The following is a 24632-nucleotide window of genomic DNA, read 5'->3' as shown; positions in this document are numbered from 1 at the left end:
CTTAACTTTTAAAATCAGATAATTCATTTAAAAAATATAATTAAATGAATAATTATATTCTTTATAAAATCTATACATGAAGCTTTAAGTTTAGTTTTTGCTAAGTTTCTTATTTTGTGAAAAGTTTGATTATATTTGGAGATAATAATATTTTAATATTTTCCAAATTATATTTCTATTTTTTATTCAAAAATGAAATACTAATCCATCAAACAAAAAAATATATAAGAACAAACAAACACAAGTGAATTTTGAAACAATCTATTTGATGGAGAACAAGTATACTCGATAATATATGAAGGTAAAAATTATATTATAAAACTTTTAAATTTGTAAAATATTACAATATCTTTCGGGGTAACAATAAAACAATATTTATATAAAATTACGAGTTCAATAATGAAATAACAATTCAAAAACATAATAAAAAACTGACGTATGTGAAAGTTTAAAATAACCTATTCAATAAAAAAACATATATAGTTAAATTATTATGTTTTAAAAAATTGATAGACACACATTATATATATTATAATATATACCAATTTAGAATTGTAAGCAAAATATTTTATATAAATTAAAATGGAAACAAACATGTGCGCGGTTGCGCGGATTGAGTTCTAGTTAATGAATTAAATATGTTGTTTTGCTCCGTAAGATCCAACAAACAAAATTATGCATCTTGGAGAAACCTAATTTTTTTGGCTGATTAATATTTTCCCGGTCATTTTTCATCGACTTTGCCTCCAATTTTATTTGTGGCGTTTCTTCAACTCCTCGAGCTTTTCACAATCGTCATCTCTCTCTGAACAAACTGAATCGGTAAGTACTCTTCCTTCCTCTTGCTTCGATTTACTCGACTAAAAAAATAAACCCCCTCCCCCTTTGTTGTATAATTCAACTTTCCTACTCTTGCGAAATTAGGGTTTCGAGTTTCATCCATCGCTTGACATAATACTAATCTCTTGTGGGGTTTGCTCTAATTCCAACAGGTGGGAGTAGCTGGTGACCTTATCGCTATGTATATTAAGCTGGTGCGCTTATTCTCTTCCTCTCTCTAAGTTCACTTGAATTTGCTCTTCGTCTAGTATACACTTAACTAATTTCTTCTCGGGTGTTTCGGATTTGGGTTCGCGAAGGTTATAATCGAAGGATTCAAGAGTTACAAAGAGCAAGTCGCTACTGAGATTTTCAGCCCCAAAGTTAACTGCGTTGGTATAATTGACGGATCTCTCGGTTTCAAATTTGATTCTATTGTTCAATTTCGTTTATCTTACTTCTCACTAGTCTCTGGATCTACGGTCGTTTTGTTTAGTGGATGCAATTAGATAGGCTTAAACCTTCGTTGAAGTATAATAAGCTTGTTGCTGAAACTGATTCTTTTTTTTTTTTTTTTAATTGCAGTTGGGGCAAATGGTTCTGGGAAAAGCAACTTCTTCCATGGTAAGATTCATCCTCGTCCTCCTTTTTGAACACTTTTTTTCTATAGTTTTCAGTTATCAGTGACCTATTATTGGTTTTAAATGCAGCAATTCGTTTCGTGTTGAGTGACATCTTCCAAAATCTGCGGAATGAAGATAGGCACGCACTACTCCATGTATGCTCTCTTGTTTGCTGCTGGCTTCGAAGTTACCTCTGTTAAGTGGATCTCATGCTATCCTGATTATTTTTCTAACTCTGAGCCTTTTGTTGTTGGGCAGGAAGGTGCTGGTCATCAGGTTGCTTCTGCGTTCGTGGAGATCGTCTTTGATAACTCCGACAACCGCATCCCGGTAATAACTCCTTTCCCCTACTACTTGCACCCGTTGTTTTCTGCTAATATTCTGTCAACTCAAGGTTGGAAAACTGTGTTAGTAACTAAGCTTGTGTATATATAGGTTCATTTTATGTGGTCTCGTCATTCACATAAATCGAAGTCCCATTTAGGTTTTTGTAAAACTGTCAATCATTTTCTTGGCTATTTATAGGGGATGTGTTTTTCTTAAGTCATAACTGATCTCTTGTTATGATTTATATATTATAAATTTTGTTGTATCAAAACGTACTTGGGTATATCAGCATATCCTCTTTTCCCTTGATGCATAGTATTATAAAAATGGTACATTTGATTTGTTTTCTGATCTGTGGCTTATGTTTTTCCACTAGGTTGATAAGGAAGAAATTCGCTTGCGCCGAACTATTGGTCTGAAGAAGGATGAGTATTTCCTGGACGGGAAACACATTACGTGCGTACTTACTTTTTAAGTTTTCACCCTCTTTTCCATTCTCCTATTTAGTGGATGAGAAAAAACTTATATGACAAAACTTGCAGAAAAAATGAAGTTATGAATTTACTTGAGAGTGCTGGGTTTTCTCGTTCTAATCCGTACTATGTTGTTCAACAAGGAAAGGTAAGCTCCTGTAAAAGATAATGTTGTTAGATTTGAGAAGATTATGTGGACTACCATAGCTTACATGTGTTTTTTTTGGTACGTTTGTAGATAGCCTCATTGACACTGATGAAAGACCCAGAACGGCTGGATCTGCTAAAAGAGATTGGTGGTACCCGTGTTTATGAGGAGAGGCGCCGTGAGAGCTTAAAGATCATGCAGGATACAGGCAAGTTATCAGTCGGCAGTAGTAGTGGAAACTCTTTAATTTCATCAAAAATCTAACACTTGACGTGTCTCCCAGGGAATAAACGGAAGCAGATAATCCAAGTTGTGCAATACCTGGATGAAAGACTAAGGGAATTGGACGAAGAGAAAGAAGAACTCAGAAAATACCAACAACTTGATAAGCAGAGAAAATCACTGGAATACACCATTTACGACAAAGAGCTTCACGAAACTAGGGAGAAACTGGAACAGGTCAGCTAATAACATTAGGGATATGTTTTCAGTGTGGTCTTACTAATTTTGTCCAGTGAACTATTACTTGTCTTTCTGTTGCGGGTGCTAGTATACTTTTAATGACTTGCTGTGCTCGTCCAGACTCCAAAGCTTTCTATGCTCTTCAGTGAGCAAGTGTCGTTTTATGATTTTATCACTTCACTCATCACTGGGCTTAACCATTTCAACATCTGGGAATTTTATGTCATGATCCAGGTAGAAGTTGCAAGAACTAAGGCATCTGAAGAGTCTACAAAAATGTATGATAGAGTTGAGAAGGCCCAGGACGAGTCCAGAAGCTTAGATGAGTCGCTGAAAGGACTGACAAAGGAGCTTCAGACATTGAACAAGGAGAAAGAAACTGTTGAAGCACGAAGAACTGAAGCTATAAAGAAGAAGACAAAACTGGAGCTTGATGAGAATGACTTTAAGGAACGGATGGCTGGAAATATCCAATCTAAGGTACTCACTCACATTTGTAGCTATACTTTAGTAGGAAACTGTACATCAGTATGCATTTAAAGTTGGTTTTCTATATATTTATGGATAATGTTCACTAATGAAGTACTATGCCTTTCAGAATGATGCCCTTGAGCAACTTAGTATGGTGGAAAGAGAAATGCAGGATTCTTTGAAGGAACTAGAGGCGATTAATCCTTTGTATGAAAGTCAAGTTGACAAGGAGAAGCAGACGACAAAAAGGTAAGTCTATATTATGTCAGTTCCAAGCGGAAATTATCTTTGTCCCTACTTAAAATGGGTGGGTTGTATGTTGGTACTGAGTTACAGTTGGGTAAAGCTTAGGTGTGAGTTAAATATGGTGATGCAGATTGGAAATTTTTTTTTCCCTTTTATATATAATGAATCCTCTTACATGGACAACTACTGTTTATGTTTTTTTTCCTTACAGAATCATGGAGCTGGAGAAAAAGCTTAGTATTCTTTATCAGAAACAAGGCCGTTCAACTCAGTTTTCAAATAAGGCTGCACGAGACAAATGGCTCCGCAAGGAGATTGAGGATCTTAAGCGTGTTTTAGACTTAAATCTGAATCAAGTGAGTTTAGTTTATTACATAGAAAAAATGAATCGTACTATAATTAATATGATTACAGTCTTTTTACGTTTGAAGATGGAAAATTTGTCATATCTTCTATATATCCATGACATTTGGATCACTCTATATTCTTTGTACATGGCATCAGTTTCATACGATTGGTGATATAACATGCTTTTTCTTCTGTAGGAGCAAAAACTTCAGGATGAAATTTTTCGCCTCAATACTGATTTGACAGAGCGTGATGGACACATCAAGAAATGCGAAGCTGAAATTGGTGAACTGGAATCTCACATTTCTAAGTCCCATGAACAATTTAATATTAAAAAGAGGGAGAGAGATGAAGAACAGAGAAAAAGAAAGTAAGTATTGCTGTCTTTTCCATACCTGTAAGTACAGTAGGCAATTTTTTGGTAATATAACATAAGATTTGTTAACACAGGGAAAAATGGGGAGAAGAAAGTGAACTATCTTCTGAACTTGAGAAGTTGAAAACGGAACTTGAAAGGGCAAAGAAAAACCTTGATCATGCCACTCCAGGAGTGAGTGAGCGTGCTATTTTTATTGCTATAATGCATGCTCCTTCACCGTATTTAATATTCAAAGTAGTTGATGCATTAAACCATCCAAGCTCCTTCAGTAATGTGTTGACCTTATATTACTTCTGGTATATAGTAAGTTGCCATTTTCAGTTTTCGTTTCTGGTGACTCAGCTGATTCATTGTCTCAGGATGTTAGGCGAGGGCTGAGCTCTATTAAACGGATTTGCTCTGAGTATAAGATCAATGGAGTTTTTGGCCCACTTGTTGAGTTGGTTGATTGCGAGGAAAAGTTTTTCACTGCAGTTGAAGTCACTGCTGGAAACAGGTAGGCAGGAAACTTCCTAATATTTACCTCACAGCTAGAATGTTTACACTGTTCACTTTTGAGCTTTACTTCTTAGTTCTTACCTTATGACCCATTCATTTGTTTCATCTGTTATTCTCTACAAGCAGCTTATTTCACGTGGTAGTTGAGAACGATGATATTTCAACCCAAATAATTAAACACCTGAATTCTCGAAAGGGTGGACGGGTAACCTTCATACCTCTGAATCGAGTTAAGGCTCCTCACGTAAATTATCCACAAAGTACTGATGCAATACCACTACTGAGAAGATTGAAGTTCGATTCTAGATTTGCACCAGCATTGGGCCAGGTACCACCTTTGAGCTGAATTATGTGCCTTTCTGCTCTCTGATGGCCCACTTATATATTATTTGCACCTTCGATGGAACAATTTGACTTTTGCGTTTATTTTTTCCATGGGTAATCTCATTATATCTTTACGTGTCTTATGTAGGTTTTTGGTAGAACAGTAGTATGTCGTGATCTGAATGTGGCAACAAGAGTTGCTAAGAACGATGGCTTAGATTGCATAACTCTGGAAGGTTGGAACTGAAAATGCATTTTTATATATTATACTTCCCATTTGACATGTATGTTGTACCTGAACGTTCTGGTGGGCCATGACAGGTGACCAGGTTAGCAGAAAGGGTGGCATGACCGGTGGATTTTATGACCACAGGCGGTCAAAATTGAGATTCATGAATACCATAATACAAAATACAAAGTCTATAAATACGAAGGAGAAGGTGTTGGAGGATGTTAGAAGACAGCTACAAGATATCCTTTCCATAAACTTACTCTGGGTTTACTTTGATTGCAGTTTCGCTCTCTGATGTACTATATCATATTGCTCATTGATGTATGTTGGGTTGTGTGTTTTTTCTTTTCATTTTCCATGCAAACAGTTCTTCACTTAAAGCGTTTTACTTAACTTCTCTCACTGATAGATCAGCAGATCACACAGCTTGTTACTGAGCAGCAGAGGCTTGAAGCAGACTGGACGCATAGCAAACTACAGGTGGAGCAACTGAAGCAAGAGATAGCTAATGCGAATAGGCAGAAACAAGCTATACGTAAAGCCCTTGAAAATAAGGTTTCATTCTTTCATGCATTCCTTTATTTTAATTAGTCTTTATAGCGGTCTTCAGTGTTAAATATATATTTCCTATGCTATGCATACTAAAATTTCTTCACTTGTTTTCAGGAGAAATCACTAGATGATATTAGAACACAAATTGATCAACTAAGATCTAGCATGGCCATGAAGGAAGCTGAAATGGGAACAGAACTTGTGGATCATCTAACCCCAGAGGAAAGGGAGCAATTGTCACGACTAAACCCCGAAATTAAGGATCTTAAGGAGAAACTTATTGCATATAAGACAGATCGCATTGAGGTAAGAAAATAGTTTGAATGTTTGCTTTCTCTTTTGAGTTAATTTATGATTTATGTGATTTACGAAGTCCGATTCATGGACGTTTCACTATAAATAGAGGGAGACAAGGAAAGCAGAGTTGGAGACTAACTTATCTACCAACTTAAAGAGGAGAATAAATGAGTTACAGGCTACAATAGCTTCCATCGAGGATGATAGTTTGCCTAGTTCAGCTGGCTTAAAAACACAAGAACTCGATGATGCAAGATTGTTTGTTGAAGAGATCACAAACGAGCTCGAAAGTGAGCCCCAAGCTCTCTTATCTACATTGCTATTTGCTTGAAATTGTTTTGAGCTGTCTATTACTATTTGGACTTGTAGACTCACTACCATTTCATGGTTTTAGGTCTCTGTCGAAGCATTGATGAGAAGACTAAGCAGGTCAAGAAATTTAAAGATGAGAAAGCGAAGTTAAAGGTAATAATATCTTCTGTAAATTAAGAGTATATTGCTTTTCCTATAGGTATCTGACAAAGTTTCTTGGTCTCTCAGGCATTGCAAGATGACTGTGAGATGACAGTGCAAGATGCAAATAAAAAATTGGAGGAACTATTCAGCCTTCGCAACACACTCCTTGCGAAGCAAGAAGAGTATACAAAGAAAATTAGGGGATTGGGTCCATTGTCATCTGACGCTTTTGACACGTATGTTTGCGTTGAGTCAAGCCTATTTTTTATTGGTTTTTCTCCTAGGAGCTCTGTCATATGTTTAAGCTATCATGTATTTATAGGTACAAACGGAAAAATATCAAGGAGCTGCAGAAAATGCTACACCGATGCACTGAACAACTGCAACAATTCAGCCATGTAAACAAGAAAGCGCTTGATCAATATGTAAATTTCACAGAACAACGAGAAGAACTTCAGAAACGGCAAGCAGAGCTTGATGCAGGAGATGAGGTAAATAGTGGGAGATTTCATTACTCATTATTTGTAGAATGTAGAGCTTGGCTAAACACGTTTGATGATTTTGCAGAAAATTAAAGAACTGATAACAGTTCTGGATCAGCGGAAAGATGAATCTATAGAACGTACTTTCAAAGGGGTTGCACGCAACTTCCGGGAGGTATTCTCTAAGCTTGTGCAAGGTGGGCATGGTCACCTTGTCATGACGAAGAAAAAGGCACGTTTCTGCTTTCCTTGATAACACTCTTTCATCTCCATCTTTTGTTTCTGAATTGTTGACTCCTGTTATTTGTTCTGTCATACGTTTGTGTGATCTTTATAACTAAACAATTATGTGGACATGAATTTTTGGGGTGCATATACAGGACCGCGATCACGATGATGAAGATGATGAGGATGATGGAGGTCGTGAGGCTGATGCAGAGGGAAGGGTTGAGAAATACCTTGGCGTAAAAGTGAAGGTACAGAAAGAACGGTGCATACATATCTCCCTTTGTCTTCAAGATGATAATATTTGGCATTTTTTGTTTGCTAGGTGTCGTTTACTGGTCAAGGGGAGACACAGTCAATGAAACAATTGTCGGGAGGCCAAAAGACCGTCGTTGCTCTCGCATTAATCTTTGCCATCCAGAGATGCGATCCTGCACCATTCTATCTTTTTGATGAGATTGATGCCGCACTCGATCCTCAGTATCGAACTGCTGTGGGCAGTATCCTTTTTCCATCTAATTTTTTACTGCAAACTTTCTTACTCCCCTCAGTAGCATTATGATTTTCTTAACCTAACAATTTTATCAGACATGATTCGTGGTTTAGCTGATGACAGTGTAAGCACGCAGTTCATTACCACAACTTTCCGTCCCGAGCTTGTGAAGGTTGCGGATAAGATATATGGAGTATTTCATAAGAACAGAGTGAGTATTGTGCAAGTTATATCAAAGGATCAGGCGTTGGACTTCATCGAGAAAGATCAGTCCCATGATACTTGATCATCATCACTCACTCAGGTTTGTTAACTCTTTCTTCTCAGTACTAATCTGTTTGTAAAAGCTAAATAACTGATAACTGATTTTATTTATTGGGCAGAGAAGTTGGTGCGTTTGCATGTCTTGAGAGAGCTTGTGTCGCACTTGTTTAAAATGGATTTAACATGTTATCAAGGTTTGCTTCTAGGATTATAATATCTCTAATGTGCAGTTCAGGTCTGTATAATTATCTCCAAGTATACCTGAGAAATAACGGTTTCTTTTTTTTTTCTCACGTGTTGACTCTCTGCTTACTTTCTAGAATTTGATGGATTAATGGTAATATCTAATTAGTTTATTGGTTTTGAAAGTTTGTTGCTTTGGGTTTTGCTTTTCTCGAGTGAACTTAGGACTACAAGCTTCAATTTGATGCACAACAATTTCTTTTCGCCTTTTTTCGGTTGACAATGCAGCTTAAATTAGGGGCCTTTCAATTAAGCCAAAAACCGAATCTAATGCACTCGAATAAAATTATTTTAAAGTCATAAAAACCACTTTCAATTTATATATGAATTAGAATTAATTTTATCAAGGAAATAGAAGCATTGGGACGGTGTGTAAGGAAATAGACAAAATGAAAGATGAAATGAAAATGTTTTTGTTAACTATACATGGAGTTATAGAAAATGATCTCTCTTAACTCTTTTTGTCAGCCTGTTCATTTTCTAAAAAAAACCAGAGTTCATATATATCTATGACAGTTTATTTAGACATGTGATTCGTAGTTTAGCTGACGATCAGGACAGAAGTTCATTACGACAACTTTCCGTCCGGACAATGTGAAAGTTTCGGATAATATATTGGGGTATTTGATAAGAACAGAGTGTTGATGTTGTGGATGTTATTTCAAAGGACCAGTCGTTACACTTTATGATCAGTCCCATGATACCTGATCTGATTCATCAGGTTAACAGATCTTTTTCTCAGTACTAATCACTTTCTTAAGACTTTTACCCATACAAAGAAAGGAAAACAGTTTCATTGATGCACACATCCACAACCCAAACAGTTACTAAACCAAACATACAACCATCGAGCAATTATTAAACCAACACACAACAACCCAACGAACATTACAATAAAACTGTCATTATTGTTCTTGCAGGGGCTTTCTTAGCCATTAATTAATGTTAACTGAAAAAACCGACCGGACCGAGTGGTAACCATCTGACCATTCTAAAGATCCATGATGATAACGCTTTGATGCACTCTTCTCCCCATAGAACCAAACCTTAAATGAAACCTTGTGCACGTTTTCTCCAAACACAAGTCTCTTTGGTGCAACCTTAACCACCAATCCTTCTGGAGCTTCAATATGCGCAACGTACGTCACGTTCTTCTCCAATCCTACATTTGTGACACTTCTTTTGATCATTTTACGTTGGCCGCGACGCAGGTTTCCGATGGAGATGGACGGGTAGTTGATGTCTGAGATAAGATCTTTAGAAGTCTTTTTGGGGCAACTGAATTTAGTTGCTTTAGTGAGTGTTTTGCTAATGGTCTTTTGAGAGTAGCCGTAGTAGCAGAGGAATTGGAGATAATCTTGGGTGGTTGTCTCAAAGACAAGTCCCGGATTGATTGCACGTTGAGGACTGATCTCTCCTGCACCCGTTTCGTGAGGTGTTGATGTGAGACCGGAAGTGTTTGTCACTGGTCTTCTCATGTTGTCATATGTCATTGCTACATCAAGCCAAGTATAACATGACATGAGATAAATCATCTAATCAGGTCGTCTCAAAATTGTTCAAATTTTACAATACATATTCAAAATTTTCTTATAAAAAAAATAGTTTTTGAAAATTAAAAGACCATACATGAAAGCAAAAGAAGAAGATGCAATACCTGTGGTCATAAGGGCGGATTTGATCATGGAAGGCGTCCAAGAAGGGCGATGAGCCTTGACGAAAGCGGCGGCTCCACTTACGTGAGGGCAGGACATGGACGTTCCTGACCTTAACCCAAACTCTGGTGTGGATGGTTTAGCTGTTTTGGGTGGAGGTAAAGCCGCCAAAATCAAAACACCAGGTGCCATTACATCCGGCTGAGAACAAAGCACACACATAATCAATGACTTTATGATATTTATAAACATCTACAATGGTCAACACGAAACACAGTAATTAGGTGACTATTCAACTAATTTTTTTCATTTAAGATTCAATTTCTTGAATCAACCAATATAACAAATTCTCAGCATACTAAATCAGTTTATCATTTCTAATATTTAGAACAAGAAAAGGTTGATAACGGATATTAAACCTTGAGAATGTTCTCTGTTAGAGAGGCAGGACCTCTAGATGAGAAGAGTGCAACAACGGGTGCAGGTTTCGTGGGTTTGATCTCAACGGTTGGGACAATTTTAACTGTTGGACTCTTGGTGTGAAGCATGTACTTTAGAATCTTGTACCCATCAGTCATATCAACTTCCGAGAAAGGAAAGTGACCAAAATCGGAAGCACGAATCTTCTCTTTCTGGTTTACCAGAATCAAACCTCTAGCTCCGGCATCCTCTACCACCACCTTTATAATTTGCTTTGTTATAACTGCATCTCTTGGCATCACACAAACAACAACCTTCCCGGACACTTTCTTGGGGTCCAAGGATCCAGGAAGACATGTCCTTCATTTTTTTTCACACATAACGCAGATATAAATAAATCTGCAATTTTCACATTATTTTATATTATAAGATTGTGTTGTATATATAGAAAACCTTGCATCTTCGACAGGTTTAGATGCAGCAGCAGCATTTCTTGCATACACAAGAGAGTATGCCTTAGGTCTTGTGGAATTCGAGAAATGTATCCCTGCTCCCTACAAAACCCTCAAAGAGTAATGAATTAATTATCTACCCTTTGATTGATGATTGTTATTGCAAAACCATCTATCATGGTATCACGATCCATGCTAAATTGATTAGAGTAAGTTGTTGATATTAAAGTGAAACTATCTTCAAAATTGAGTAGAAAATGCATCATCTCGAAGACACACATAAGGACTCATGCATCATCTTAAGGGCATGTAAGAGCAACCTTATTGGGGGTTTCTTACTCATAGGTTCTTAAAATACATGTATATGTATGTATATATTATATAAGCGTATGTAATTGTGGGGTTCTAAGCTTTACGGGAATCCCAACCGAAAGTTTCTTAAAAGAACTCCTACATGCAATATATGAAACAAATATTGACTATTCAATCCATTACCCAATCTTACCTAGTTACCTCAGATGCACAAGTCATCTAACTCTTATTACATGAACCTCTACCTGGAAAGCACAATCCTAGTTGCTTAACGCAAAAACCTTAATAGAAAAATAAACTTTTTTTAATCAGAACGCATTGGTCCAAGTGGTAAAGGAGTTCCGGCTAGCACTACCGCAACATGGATTTGATACTATTCACGATACTTGGTTTGCGGCAAATAGATGAAACCACTTTAGTTAGCAAAAAAAAACTTTCTTGCTCTATATGAATCTTTCTAACTCATACTTATATATAATGAATGAAGCAAGCATGCAAGCTTACTCGTATAACTTTGCCGCTTCCCAAGATAACGGAGGACTGAAAATCTCTGTCAATGTTGGAAGCAGCCACCGTGAACAACCACGGTGCAACGTTGGTGACGGTGGAAGCATTGGGGCCGTCGTTACCCGCAGAAGCAATGACCATAATGCCCTTGAGCTCTGCATGGAAGGCTCCGATGGCAATTGGATCGGACAGGTAATCTGATGTAAAAGCAGCATTCAAGCCGATGGAGATAGAGATGATGTCAACGCCGTCATGCACTGCGTCGTCCATAGCCTTCAACATGGCGGAGCCAGAGCAACCGTCGGCGGTGCAGGTCTTGTACGCGGCTATCCTACAGCCTGGTTGGCCTCCTTTGGCCGTCCCACGCGCAAGGCCTCGGTCACTGGCTCCGACCACGTGTGCTCCTGCCACCGTTGAGGCCGTGTGGGTCCCATGACCGTTGGAATCTCTTGCTGACGTAGCTCCGGTTGATTTGTAATATCTTGCTCCGATCAGCTTTCTGCACTATCCGACAAAGTTTTCATTAAAAATTTCTCATTCACACTATTCCCTTTTCTTCATTGTAATAATAATAAATTGCTTCGTTGGCAAAGAAATAAAATAAATTGCTTCAGTTTCAAACTTTCAATACACATCAAATGCATTTTCCTTAAATCATAACTTCTGTATGTGCCAAATAATGCACATAAATTATAATAATATTTTAAGATTTTGTTATATGCAACTATTATTATATTTAATTTTAATATATATATATATATATATATATATATATTAATTCATTGTTCCATAGCCTTCATTATATCTAAAAGGAAGTAAAAACAAACAAACCTTGCAAAAAAAAAAGAAGCAAAAACAAACCAGAAATTGTTTACATAAAATATTGTTTTATTAAAGAGGAAAAGTTATAACAGTTTCTGGAAGAGACCTGTTACAGTTGGATTTGTTGAAGTCAGGACCTTCCATGCAAATACCTTTCCACTTTGAAGGTATTTCTCCGAACCCTTTATCACTGAAACTTGGAGACTCTGGCCATATACCTGTATATATATATTTTATGAATTTAGCCATATACCATTATTAGGATCGTTGCACAGTTTAATTATTTTTTTACATTCAGATATAAAATTTGGGATTTCCGATAGTCGATAGACAATTAAAAAAGAAGAAAATTTTCAAATACGGCATCCAAATAGCAATTTTCTTATGCTAATTATGAATACGAACTGCACTAGCACAAATTAAAATTCTTAGTAAACAAAAATTCTAATGCTGCTCAATTAGTATACCAGATTGGAATTGGATTTGAACGTTTTTAATTATATCGTGCTTAACTTCTAAAATCTATTTCTTATGAGTCTCTGTTTAGAAACGTACGTGATGTTCTACATTTTTACGTGACCTTCCGTTTTGAAAACGATTTTTTTTTTAAGTATTCAAAATATTTTATTTAATTATAATTAATTATTTTTGAAATAAGAGTTCCATTTTTTAATAGAAAATACTTGTATTCCTAAGTCTTTATTATTAATCATTGAATCGAAATAGCATAGAACGGCCAAATAGTTTGATTATTTTGTTGTTGGATCGTTTGTCTTTCAGACGTTTATTATTTATAGTAGTATGTATATTGAGTTTACACAAAGGTTGAGACCGTCTATTTATTAGGACAAAACGTTTTTAACATAGTGTTCTCACCGGTATCCACAACGCCAATGATGATATCAGATGAGCCATGAAAACTGTTATAAATTGGAAATGAAGAAGAAACTCTAGAAAGTGAATCCAAAAAATCCCACGACCGAGTTGTGTGAAGTTGAAGCATCGGATCTTCGAACACAGACACTACCTCATCGTGTCCTGCAATATCACACACAGATCTCATCACTTTTCATAATAACTAGGTGTTTTCCTCGCCATGTGCAGTAAGAAATTTTTTAAATCTAACTTATAATTAAAAATAAATTTTATTAAATATTATAGATTTTACTATTTTCTTACCAATATTTAATATAGATTTGATATATATTAAATCAATTTGTATAAAACTAATAAAATGATATAAAATTGTATAATTATCAAAAAATTAGCCTAAACAATATTTATAAAATTTGTAGATATATAAGAAACTAATGTTCTTACGATTAGATATTTAAATTTTTAAATAATTGTAGAATTTTTTGAAAGTTTTAGTAATACAAATTGTATAATTATACAAAAATAATAATATTTCGAAATTTGAAATGTTATATATGAATTTATTTATTTTATAGATGGTGTATGAGCTATTACCATATTTAAAAAAAAAAATTACCAAAAACAAATATCAATATTAAATGTAATATATGAATTATTACCATATTCTAATAAATTTGCCAAAAATATAAATCAACATTAAATGAAATTATCCATGTCATATTTTTTCGGAAGTCATGTCATCAATTTCAATAGCCATGTCATATTTGTTTTGTGAAATTGATTGTAAAGAGGACATGTGACAAAATCACTTCTCAAATATAGTCTAGAGGATAAATATATATCGTCACCCTTCAAAGCCACTGGTAAATCGTAAGGCGAAGGCCAGTATAAACCATGCAAAATAGCACAGTTGGCGATGAAGTCGTACTATTATAATAACACACTAACAAAGACTCATTTACGTTTCTTAGACTAATTGAACAAAGTAAGGAGTTATGACGTTTGTTCAATTATGACGTTTCTTAGATAAAGACTGTTCAATTAGTTGTAAACTTTTCTTAACCAATGAATACAATATTTAGTATACAAAGTAAGGAGTACCAGAAAGTGCTGCAGCTTCTTCTTCTGTAAGCATAGCGGAGAAGCCTCTAAAGGCATGCTTGTAATGATGTACTCCTTTTCTTCTCTCACTCTCTTCTCTGCACAATCATCATTAGTTCATTACATCTAAATCGATTTTTATACAATAAATAAAATTTTTGGTAATATTTCAGTTTTTTGGTTTAAGACGTTGTCAGTATTTTTTAAGATCTGTCATTCATTCATTGGTATTTCACTTAGTTATGATTGGGCAAAATTTGGTCTTGGGAAACCCTTGAATTTTAAGCCATAGAACAAGGACCCTTAACAAATATAACTACTACAATAGAAAAATAAGCGGCCCCTCAAGTCAAAACTCTTATATATACTCTACGTCGAAGTAGAAGATATATATATAAGCAACCTCGGAAGAAGAGTGTCCAACATTTGGAGATAATAAGCTTCACTGTTATGCACATCAGCTTCAATGGAGCTGCCCATGTACACTACATAATGCTACAAAAGAAGTTTCACATGTATGTTACGGGATTACGGATCAAAATTAATAATGTTCCAAATACAAATTTATCACTAAAAAACACAATTCAAAAATATAAAACGATTAAGAAGACTTAGTTTTACCTTGGGAGTTTGGAGTGAGGAAATGGAAATGAAGATGAGAGATGTGAACAGGATCACAATAAGAGAAAACGAAGAAAAAAGATACATCGTGAACATGTTGAGACCGAAGATGTCGTCGTTTTGGTATGAATGTATATCTATCTATATGTCTCTCTATATATACACTATAGCTTTGGTAGCTTGGTTTGCCTACTCAACTTTGTAGTACTAACCCCTTTTTCAAAAAAAAAACCTTTGTCGCAATATTTAGAGATATCATCTACTTCGCAGATTGTTCTTTTTTTTTTTTTTTTTTTTTTTTTTTTTTGGTGATGGATAAGGGTAAGTGGAATGTGATGATCTACGGAGACGGGAAGACCAAGACTATTATCTCCGGCAGTAAGAACTTCGTGGACGGGACTCCGACTTACGAAACGGCGACGTTTGGTAAGTCCTCTCGTAGACCTGGACCTTTTACTTAAAACCGGATTGAAATTAAAAATCTGAACCAAAACCAAAACCAAACCGAAACTTACAAAATCACAAATGGTTTATGTTTCTGTAAATCGGAATAGAAATCAAAACGAAAGATAGATGAATATATGAAAATACATAAAATATATTTCATCTACTTAAAATATTAGTTATATTTAATTTTACAATAATTATATTATTTTTTTTGGAACACAAACTTTCATTCAAACTTAAACTCCAAAAGGAGGGTTCATTACAGCAACTGCAGAGCAGAGCATTCTTTGCTACTGAATCAGAGATATTGTTTTTGTCCCTAGGGATCCAACTGAAGTAAACAACATCAAGAAGGGAACTTAGAACTAAGATATCAGCAACTAAACCATAAATCTCTGGTGGGGGGTGTCCTCCATTGACTGCTTGGATTAATTGTCTAGAGTCCGATTCAAAGTGAAGTCTTCGGCGGTTCAGAGAAAAACACATAGTGATAGCTTTCCGTAGAGCCAGTGCTTCTGCAATAAGTGGGGAAGCAACGTAGTAGCATTGAGAAGCAAACGATCTGGGCCCTTCCTCGTTGTGTACCGTCCAAGCTAGTCCAGCCACCGATCTATCCATGCGCCATGCTGCATCTGTTTGAATTTTTAAATAACCTTCAAAATTCGTCGTGACGCCAGCTGCTTTCCTTGTTGTGTGATATACTGCAATCTGCTCATTAAGCCATTCTCGAGCCACGACTATCGCTCGCAACATAGTCTCCTTCGGTGAAGCATCCTTGTTCTGGAAGATCAGCTCATTACGAACTTTCCAGATTGTCCACAATATCCATGGAGTAAGTTTTCCGGTGGCTATTCCAATTGGTGGGAGACACTCTTTCGTGACAATCCCATTCCACTCTGCAGCTAAATCTACCAGTCCTCTCGCATCAAAGTTGGAGGTGAAGGGGGCAAGGCCCCATACACGTTGAGCAAACTCACAATGAAAAAAGAGATGATTGATAGATTCAGGCTACCACATCGAAAACACCTTGCTTCCACATTTATATTTCTAGCTTCCAGTGCTTCGCTTGTCGGGAGAGCTCCTTGGAAAATCTTCCAAATAAACAGCTTGATTTTTGGGTCAGTATTCAACTTCCATATTTCTTTTTCCCAGTCAAAAGGGGGCACTTGTTGGACCTGTACTGGCATCTCTCGTTGTTCACATGCTGTCCAATAGCCAGATTTTGTTGAGTAGACTCCATCTTTAGATTTTAGCCAGATAATTTTATCTTGACACCCTGTTTTGCTTGGCTTGATCAACAATATTCTTTCCTCCTCGAAGGGTAGCAACTGCTGGATCTTTTCTCTATGCCAACCACCATTATCCGGTAGGAGAAGATCTTTCACTAGTAGCTTCAGTTGATCTTCAGGGGCAGGTCCCATTGGCCTTGCTTGTCCAGAGAAGCTCATCCAGTTATCATCCCAAACCTTGATTGATTCCCCATTTCCTACCGCCCATCCAATGTTTGTCTTGAGGAGGTCTCGGCCAATTAGAATCCCTCGCCATCCATGTGATTCAGTAGCCTTATCAGTGACTGTGAGGAAGGACTCCTCTTTGCAATATTTTCCCAACAGGATTTTTCCAAGTAGAGACGTGGGATTGTGTAGCAGCCACCAGCTAAGCTTCGCCAAGAAGGCATCGTTGTAACTCTGAAAGTCCATGAATCCTAGACCTCCTTGGCTCTTGTGTTTTGTCATTGTCGACCAAGCTACCCATGACATTTTCCGTTTCCCGTCCTTATCATCCCACCAGAACCTCGTTACTGCAGACTGTATGCGTTTGCATAGTGATACAGGCAATTTAAAACATGTCATTGCATGTGAGGGGACCGGAGATAGCACACTCTTGATCATGGTCATTTTTCCAGCAGTCGAGAGAAATCTATTAGACCAGCCGCTTGCTTTTTGCTTGATTCGATCAACAATGGAGGTGAATAAATCTCTTTTCCGCCTTCCAAAGTGCTCGGGTAAGCCGAGATATTTTCCCACTCCTCCTTCTCTTTGTATGTGTAGGCAGTCTTTAATCCCCGCTTTCAGATTCCCCGGGGCTTTTTTGGAGAATGTTATAGATGATTTGGCTGTGTTAATGGACTGACCAGAGGCTGTCTCATACTGTTGCAGTATGGTTTTCAGCGCAAGACTGCTCGCTTTATCCGCTTTGGAGAAGAACATGGTGTCGTCCGCAAAGAGTAGGTGATTAACTCTTGGACACCCTTTTGCGACCCGGATCCCTTCAAGCAATCCATCCTCCTGAGCTTTGTTACACAACCCCGATAGCACCTCGCTGCACAAAATGAATATGTACGGTGAAAGAGGATCTCCTTGACGGATACCTCGACTCGGTTTAACTCTTCCTCTAGGCGAGCCGTTAATGAGGAAGGCGTAGGTAACGGAGGATATACATTCCATGATCCAGTGAATCCATTTCTCATGGAATCCCATTCGCTGCAAAACTAACCGAATGAACTCCCATTCAAGTCGGTCGTATGCTTTGCTCATGTCCGTTTTCACGGCCATGGCACATCTCTTCTCTGCTTTTGAGGTCTTTAGATAGTGTAAGACCTCATGTGTAATGAGGACATTATCAGCAATCGCTCTCCCCGGTACAAATGCGGACTGATTCTCTGAGATGATTGACGATAAGAGAGGCCGAAGCCGTTTCGTCAGGATCTTCGAGATGATTTTGTAGTATACATTGCATAGATCAATGGGTCTATAATCAGCCACTGTTCGCGGGTTCTTGATCTTGGGAATAAGTCTGATAAAAGTCTCATTTATCTTCGGAGGCAAGGAACCAGTGGTGAAAAAAGTTTGAATTTCTTCAGAGATATCACTTCCAATGGAGTCCCAGTTGGAGTGAAAAAAGCTAGCCGAGAATCCGTCCGGTCCGGGTGCTTTGTCTGCATGAATCGAGAAGACCGCATCTTTGATTTCCGAAGGGGACGGGATCTTAATCAGGGCAGCATTATCGTCTGGGGTGATCCGCGGCTGGAGCGCCATTTCAACAATATTTTCCCTGTCTCCATCGATGCTTGTGAACAGGTTATGGAAGTATTGAACCACCACCTTCGAGATTTGCCCTTCTTTGAAAACCATCTTGCCGTCGGTATCTTCAATTACTGAGAAAGTATTAGCCCTCTTTCTGTTCTTGGTTGTGGCATGAAAATAACCTGAGTTTCTGTCTCCTAATCTTAGCCATAGGAGCCGACTCCTCTGCTTCCAGTAGGCTTCCTCCGCTGTATATGCGACTTGTAGGTCCTGAGAGATTTTGTTGATTAAACCTGTGTCGTTGATCGCACTGGACAATGCAGTTTCCAGTTCCTCTTGTTTTTGTTGGATTAGGATCCTGCTGTTGTTTTGCTTCTTTTTATTCCAAAGGGAGATGGCGCCTCTAACTGCTGCTATCCGACCAGATATGGTTTTGTTACTCGATTCTTTCCATGCTTGCTTCACAATATCAGTAACTTCTGGATTATCTTTCATTCGTCTGTCATATCGAAAAATGCCTCGTCGCTTCTTTTCCCCCGGCTCGAAAATTGACAGTACAGGTTTGTGGTCCGAGCCTTCGTAAGCTAGATACATACATCTAGCTGTCGGGAAGTCTTCAGCCCATTTCGAGTTTCCCGCAGCTCTATCTAATCGGCACCGCACCAAGTACTCCGTGTGTTAGATGAACAGATCACTCCTCTAAGCAGCCGTCTTCTTATATACATATTATTCTCTCTGCCCCCGCCATGAGAGAGGATCTCCTGAGTGTGGTAAATCATATAAATCGCCCTCAGAGAAAAACGTTCGGAAATCTCCAAAGGAACCTTCAGCTCTATCGGGCCCTCCTACTTTCTCCTCGTTGCAGATGAGGTCGTTAAAATCACCAGTAATGAACCATGAGGAATCCCTCATCTCTGCAAGGCTAACTAGATACTGCCAGAGTACTTTCCGCTTCTGTTTATCAGTGTCGCCGTATATGAACGAGGCATAAAAAACTTTATCTTGGTATTCAATGCGAGTGTCATACAAATTAGGAGTAGCATCAAGAACTTCAAGTTTGATCTCTTCTTTCCACAACAGAGCTAAACCTCCTGCTCCATGACCAGTAGGCGGAATCAGATCATGATATTCATAGCCAAGTTGCTGAGTTTTGTCTAGTACAAACGCAGAGGGGTTTTTTGTTTCGCACAAGAAAATGATATCCGGAAAGATGGTGCGCTTAATCTCCCGGAGACGTTGGACTGTCAAGGGATTCCCCAAACCTTGACAGTTCCAACTCATAATTTTTAAGGACCGAGATGAGACGGATTCGGAAAATCCGTCCTCTGATTCTTGCGGCCTGTAGGGATCATATTGCGAAGAGGTTGGTTATCTGATCCTGATCCAGTAGTGCGGTGACTTCCACTTTCTCTAGAAGTCGTTACTTTGCTCTTAGTCTGTCTGCTTGTAGTTCCAGCTTCCTTGCCTGGGTTTAAGCGTCGCCAACATGGAGGTGCTTTGTTCAGGGGGGGTTTGCGCTTTTTTGCACTGGAAGCTAATAAAAGCTTGGGACTACTTGCAACTTTGGGGCTGCTTGCAACTTTCTTTCGTCCTGGGGGCCTTCCAGGTTTTCGTTTAACAGTGTTGCCCAGTTCTACCTCTTCATGCACTTTAGCTGGTGGGGAAGGGCCAAGTCGGAGTTTTACTGGGACTCTTTCTCCAGACTCTGGCGATGTGAAGGAGATTGTTCCAATTCTGAGCTTTGCTGGGATTCTTTCCTCTGTTTCTGGTAGATTCTCTCGCTGTGGGCTCTGCTTTGTGTTGCTAGTGAGGCACTGAGCATCATCTCAGCGGTTTCTTCAACTTCTCCTTGTTCTTCTGCCAAACGCACTCTCTCTCTTCTTGCAGCGCTTTCTGTTGGATCGGGGCATGCAACATATTGATTCATAACTTCTCTGACTTCACCCATTGCTTCTTCAAGTGCTTCCAGAGGGAAGTCTTGATTGTCACGTAACACAATCTGTGTGTTTTGACGCATCTGAAGGGGAATCCCCCTTGCAGATAATTCTTGAGTCGAGATAAGCGCCCTAGGTGTTTCCTTTTTATTGCTAGAGGCGTTAGTATGTGCTTCTACTGGAAGTTGATCATCTTTGGCAAGTAATTGTTGTCGCAGATCTGAGACGGGGTTAGGGCGTCTACCTACTTCTTTGTACATCATCTGGCGAGATGATCTTTCTCTGTAAGGATGATATTCTCTTATGCTTCGAGAGTAGGTTGGGTATCTTTCTGTTCTGCTAGATGTGTGCTCCCAGCTTCTGTCTCTGTAAGCTCTATCTCTGGTCGTGTGCGAAGGTTTTCTGGTCTCGAAATATCGTTGCCCCTGATCTCTGCGGGAATCAACTGAGGCTCGGTATCTCGGGTTGGATTCAAGTTCCATTGGTCTTGATGCTGGGAACTGGAAGGGAGTGTTGTGCTTTGGTTCTACCTCATATCTTACCCCGGGCTGGGCACAAGAGTCAGCATCATCCTTCACTTGACTCCTTGCTTCCATTTCTCGCTTCAGAGCCTTTGCTTGTAAGCAGTCTCCCCTTTCATGATCAAGTTTGTGGCATTGAGTGCAGTGTTTTTCAAGTTTCTCATACACCAGGTGTACCAAGACCTCATCACCGTTAGGGTATTCTATCGTAGTCTTCTTAATGAGAGGTAATCTTCCATTTATCTGCACTCTCATCCGGACTGAGAAGTTAGTGATTTCAGCTTCTTCATAAATCCCTATGTCTTCTCCAATGCTTTTAACTGTTTCCTCCGTCCATAGGTGTATTGGGATTCCTTGGACTTTAATCCAAAATGGTATGAGTGATGGAAATGTAGGATCTGTTGTCGGTTCCCATCGCTCCACCATCACCATCCATTTAGCAAAGTGGTATGGTCTTTTTTCAAGAACAGCCAGTAGGTCTGCTTCATTTTGGAACTGGAATTGGAACATTCCTTGTCCAAGGTCTGAGCCAATGGGTCTGACGTCTGACTTCCAAAGCTCTGTAAAGAAGGCTATTAATGACCACATCTTTTGTACGGATGGTTTGGTTACTCTGCCAATGATAGTGAGAGAGTGCTTGTGTAGTAGGTCATCGTTGGCCGGTCCTTGCACTCTGACTCTAGCCGTTCGAGGTGCTTTGTTGCGGTCCAAGACTGGGCCTTTACCTTTCTCTGCAGCAGAGAACTTTCTACCTTCCATGGGGTATCACTGAGCAAAGGCTCTTCTTCCTGTAAATGTGGTGAAACTGTTGCTGATAATCACCAGCTGCTAGAACTAGATACACGGAGTTTTGGAATGATGATGAAAACTCAGCGAGACTTAATCAAGTCTGCTCCTGAGGACAGCGAAATGAACATTCGAAGCTTTCTCTACCGGGGGTGAAAATCTTCACCCAACTGATCTAGGGACTTCATGATAAACTTTTCACCGGCGCGGCGAGGTTGGCGGCGACGAGGCGGTCCCTCCGACCCGAGTCGGGGGATGAACCCGGTGGGTAAAAGCTCAGAAGCTTGAAAGGACCAACGGGTAATTCTCGAAACGAGGAGAATTTGAAAAAAGTTGAAAAAGGTTGGTAGCTTTTTGCCGAAAGGGGTTAGTGTTTGTTGGGTAATGCAGGGAAGGAAGCTAGGGACCGTTAAACACAGACCTTTCTGGGGGTTCGTGTCTGGGAGAGAAAAAGCTATTCAACGAAAATTTTGTTTTCCCTTCGCAGATTGTTCTAGACATAGATATTGAGTAACAACCATGCGTTTATTACTAATATACCAATATTAGTTGTTGACAAAAAAAAAAATACCAATATTAGTTATATTTACAAATATAACTGTATATCGAGTGCGATGTACACGCAATTTAATTTTATTTAGTCACAGAGTTTTTATTCGTTTCTTCTTAAACACTTCCAATAGTAAAATTTATCTGCATGTTTCAAAATAATTTTGGTTTTCTGAAAAACTAGTTCCGTTACTTTTTAAGAGTTCTAGACTAAATCTTTAACACCTTTATCGCCTACGGCTAATATAGATTCTTTTATGCATATTTTTTTCAGTCCTTGGGTTTATTCTGTATAACTGCCGGTGCATTAATTTTGAGAGCTTATAAAAACTAAAAAATTGTTTATTAACTATAAAAATAACCACATGATTTTTCTCTATCTGATAAACTTCACACACAAAGTACCGTGAATAATTTTAAATAGGCTATTCATCATTTCACTAATCTAATTTAATCATGATTAATCCTGAAGTGATTTCTGAGCACATGAATGAAATGATAAATACACTATTTATATGGGGAACCAAATCAATTCTTATAGCCTCTCTACATACACTACATTATATACCAGAAATCAAAATGTTACAAAATCTCATATATTTCTGATTAAGGTCTAAGCTTTGCCTAAATATCTCTCAAATGGAATTGATGACCTAGAAATATTTTTTTTTTAAATCACCTTTTTGGACTTTATTTGATGAGATGTGAAAAATCATATTTTAAAGTTTTATTTTGATTTTATGTATTTTTGTGGGTTATATAAATAAAATACATGAATATCAATGTTAAAATTTAGTTGGGTTTAAAATGTATTATCGTTTAAATATATATATGAACTATAAATATTATTTTAATATCTTTGGTTAAAATGATAAAAATGTATAAAATTCTGTAAATATTTTAAAAAATTTATTGATGCGGTACTCTTTCCATTGAGTTGTTAATTCATATGATATGACCATTATTTTATTTGAACTCTATAATACACGTGATCAATAACTAAAATACATAACCAATAACTAGTGGAAATCAGCTGTAGCTGATTAATTTGCTCAGCTTGATGCTAAAGAAAAAGAAATGTGTTAAAAAAGTTAATTAGTGCACTCTAAAGAAGATATTTTTTTTATTTTCTAATCCAAAGAAAATAATTGCACCACTATTAAAAGTTTTATTTCGAGCTGATGAGCTGGTTGATGCTCTACACTCAAATTACTTTAGTTCATGGAGGCCATGCAGATAGTTTGTCTTTTTGTAAATTAAAGATTATACTAATTAAGATCGCAATGCAAAGCAAAATCAAAGAGATAATATGAAGGTCATCCGTGATATTTAAATGGAAACATATTAAAGATATAACAAAAGTCAGCAATTGCATGCATTACGAGACAACGAGGAACGACATCCTTTTCTCTTTATCTTTTATTTATTTATTAGAAAAGTAATCTAATTAGGGAATCTTATCACTCTACTAAGATTCTTTTGATAATATATTCAACCTTCGTAATTTTCTAAACAAAAGTACAGAAAAAGAAGTCAAATTATTTTACATTCAACAAAAAAAGACTTTAGTCGTGCAGCCCAAAATCGTTAAATGTTATGAACCATATCAGATCTTATAACCAAAAAATTATGATTTGCAATCTTTCCATTTATCTATGACGGTGTAATCTCCTATTTAAGAAACTTCTATGTTATGAATAAAGATAGACTTTTCCATTACTTTTATAACATGTTATCAACACGAAACTCTAAATCCCTAAGTTAATACCCAAATCGAAAACCCTAAAACCCTAACCCTAGTCGGCGATCCGACGAACCCTAAACCCCGATCGCGTCTCTTGTTCCCGCATCTGTTCCAACTCGCGTCCCCGATGAACTTCAGCCCAAGGCATTCCTGATCCTAGCTCATACGTTCGCGACCCGAGAGCAGCTCCAGCACGACCTCTTCCTCGTTCGCGACAGCATCAGACAGCTCGCGTCCGACGATCAAGGCGTTCCCAATCAAGCAACAAAAGACGTCCGCGACCCGATAGAAGCGACTCGATCCATTCCAGCTCGCGTCCCGTTCGTGTCCAGCTCGCGGCTCAACTCCTTTGGTGGTCCGATTCAACAATCATCTAAGGTTAAAAGGTAATTCAAAACCTAAGAACCCATAATCGAACATGGATTGATTGATAAAGAATGAAACCCTAAAACCCTAATCTTTATGAATCAAAACCATAGGGTAATAGATCAAAAATC

General features: G+C 37.8%; 3 protein-coding genes across 4 annotated transcripts; 1 reads left to right on the top strand and 2 right to left on the bottom strand.

Moving 5' to 3' along the window:
- The first annotated feature begins 696 nt into the window (after positions 1–696).
- On the top strand, positions 697–8482 carry LOC106342247 (structural maintenance of chromosomes protein 3). 2 transcript variants are annotated; one of them, XM_013781117.1, is made up of 30 exons: positions 697–822; positions 993–1034; positions 1140–1215; positions 1405–1443; positions 1530–1597; positions 1701–1772; positions 2146–2225; positions 2312–2390; positions 2481–2598; positions 2674–2849; positions 3087–3332; positions 3451–3572; positions 3781–3925; positions 4115–4287; positions 4368–4467; positions 4656–4792; positions 4921–5122; positions 5267–5354; positions 5440–5589; positions 5754–5905; positions 6017–6208; positions 6306–6489; positions 6594–6664; positions 6740–6891; positions 6978–7146; positions 7223–7369; positions 7518–7613; positions 7688–7862; positions 7951–8159; positions 8244–8482. In XM_013781117.1, the coding sequence occupies exons 2-29, from the start codon at positions 1020–1022 to the stop codon at positions 8139–8141; spliced, it is 3615 nt and encodes a 1204-aa protein (XP_013636571.1). In that variant the 5' UTR covers positions 697–822; positions 993–1019; the 3' UTR covers positions 8142–8159; positions 8244–8482. The 2 variants fall into 2 exon arrangements, with proteins under 2 accessions (XP_013636571.1, XP_013636570.1); XM_013781116.1 differs by having other exon boundaries at positions 8239–8482.
- A 658-nt stretch (positions 8483–9140) lies between these two features.
- On the bottom strand, positions 9141–15406 carry LOC106339882 (CO(2)-response secreted protease-like). Its single transcript, XM_013778747.1, has 10 exons — positions 15129–15406; positions 14911–15002; positions 14508–14605; positions 13407–13568; positions 12637–12748; positions 11706–12207; positions 10891–10991; positions 10437–10797; positions 10020–10218; positions 9141–9857 (listed from the first exon to the last, which is right to left on the bottom strand). Exons 1-10 carry the CDS (start codon positions 15222–15224, stop codon positions 9298–9300), a joined length of 2283 nt encoding a protein of 760 aa, XP_013634201.1. The 5' UTR covers positions 15225–15406; the 3' UTR covers positions 9141–9297.
- A 4876-nt stretch (positions 15407–20282) lies between these two features.
- LOC106338971 lies at positions 20283–21815 on the bottom strand. Its single transcript, XM_013777821.1, has one exon. It carries the CDS (start codon positions 21813–21815, stop codon positions 20283–20285), a length of 1533 nt encoding a protein of 510 aa, XP_013633275.1.
- Between the last annotated feature and the right edge of the window lie 2817 nt (positions 21816–24632).

This window comes from Brassica oleracea, chromosome C4, assembly GCF_000695525.1.
Source record: "Brassica oleracea var. oleracea cultivar TO1000 chromosome C4, BOL, whole genome shotgun sequence".
In the NCBI taxonomy this organism is placed as follows: Eukaryota; Viridiplantae; Streptophyta; class Magnoliopsida; order Brassicales; family Brassicaceae; genus Brassica; species Brassica oleracea.
This window is presented reverse-complemented; position numbering and strand designations above follow the sequence as displayed.

Bases quoted from the DNA above. Each gene is read 5' to 3' on its own strand.
- LOC106339882 (XM_013778747.1), bottom strand. From the start codon at position 15,224: ATGTTCACGATGTATCTTTTTTCTTCGTTTTCTCTTATTGTGATCCTG. The intron at 14,606-14,910 runs GTTGCTTATATA...ATGATTGTGCAG, and splicing joins TTGGACACTCTTCTTCCGAG to AGAAGAGAGTGAGAGAAGAA. The intron at 9,858-10,019 runs GTATTGCATCTT...GGCTTGATGTAG, and splicing joins ATCCGCCCTTATGACCACAG to CAATGACATATGACAACATG.
- LOC106338971 (XM_013777821.1), bottom strand. From the start codon at position 21,815: ATGGAAGGTAGAAAGTTCTCTGCTGCAGAGAAAGGTAAAGGCCCAGTC.
- LOC106342247 (XM_013781117.1), top strand. The intron at 1,598-1,700 runs GTATGCTCTCTT...GTTGTTGGGCAG, and splicing joins ATAGGCACGCACTACTCCAT to GAAGGTGCTGGTCATCAGGT. The intron at 2,391-2,480 runs GTAAGCTCCTGT...GTACGTTTGTAG, and splicing joins ATGTTGTTCAACAAGGAAAG to ATAGCCTCATTGACACTGAT.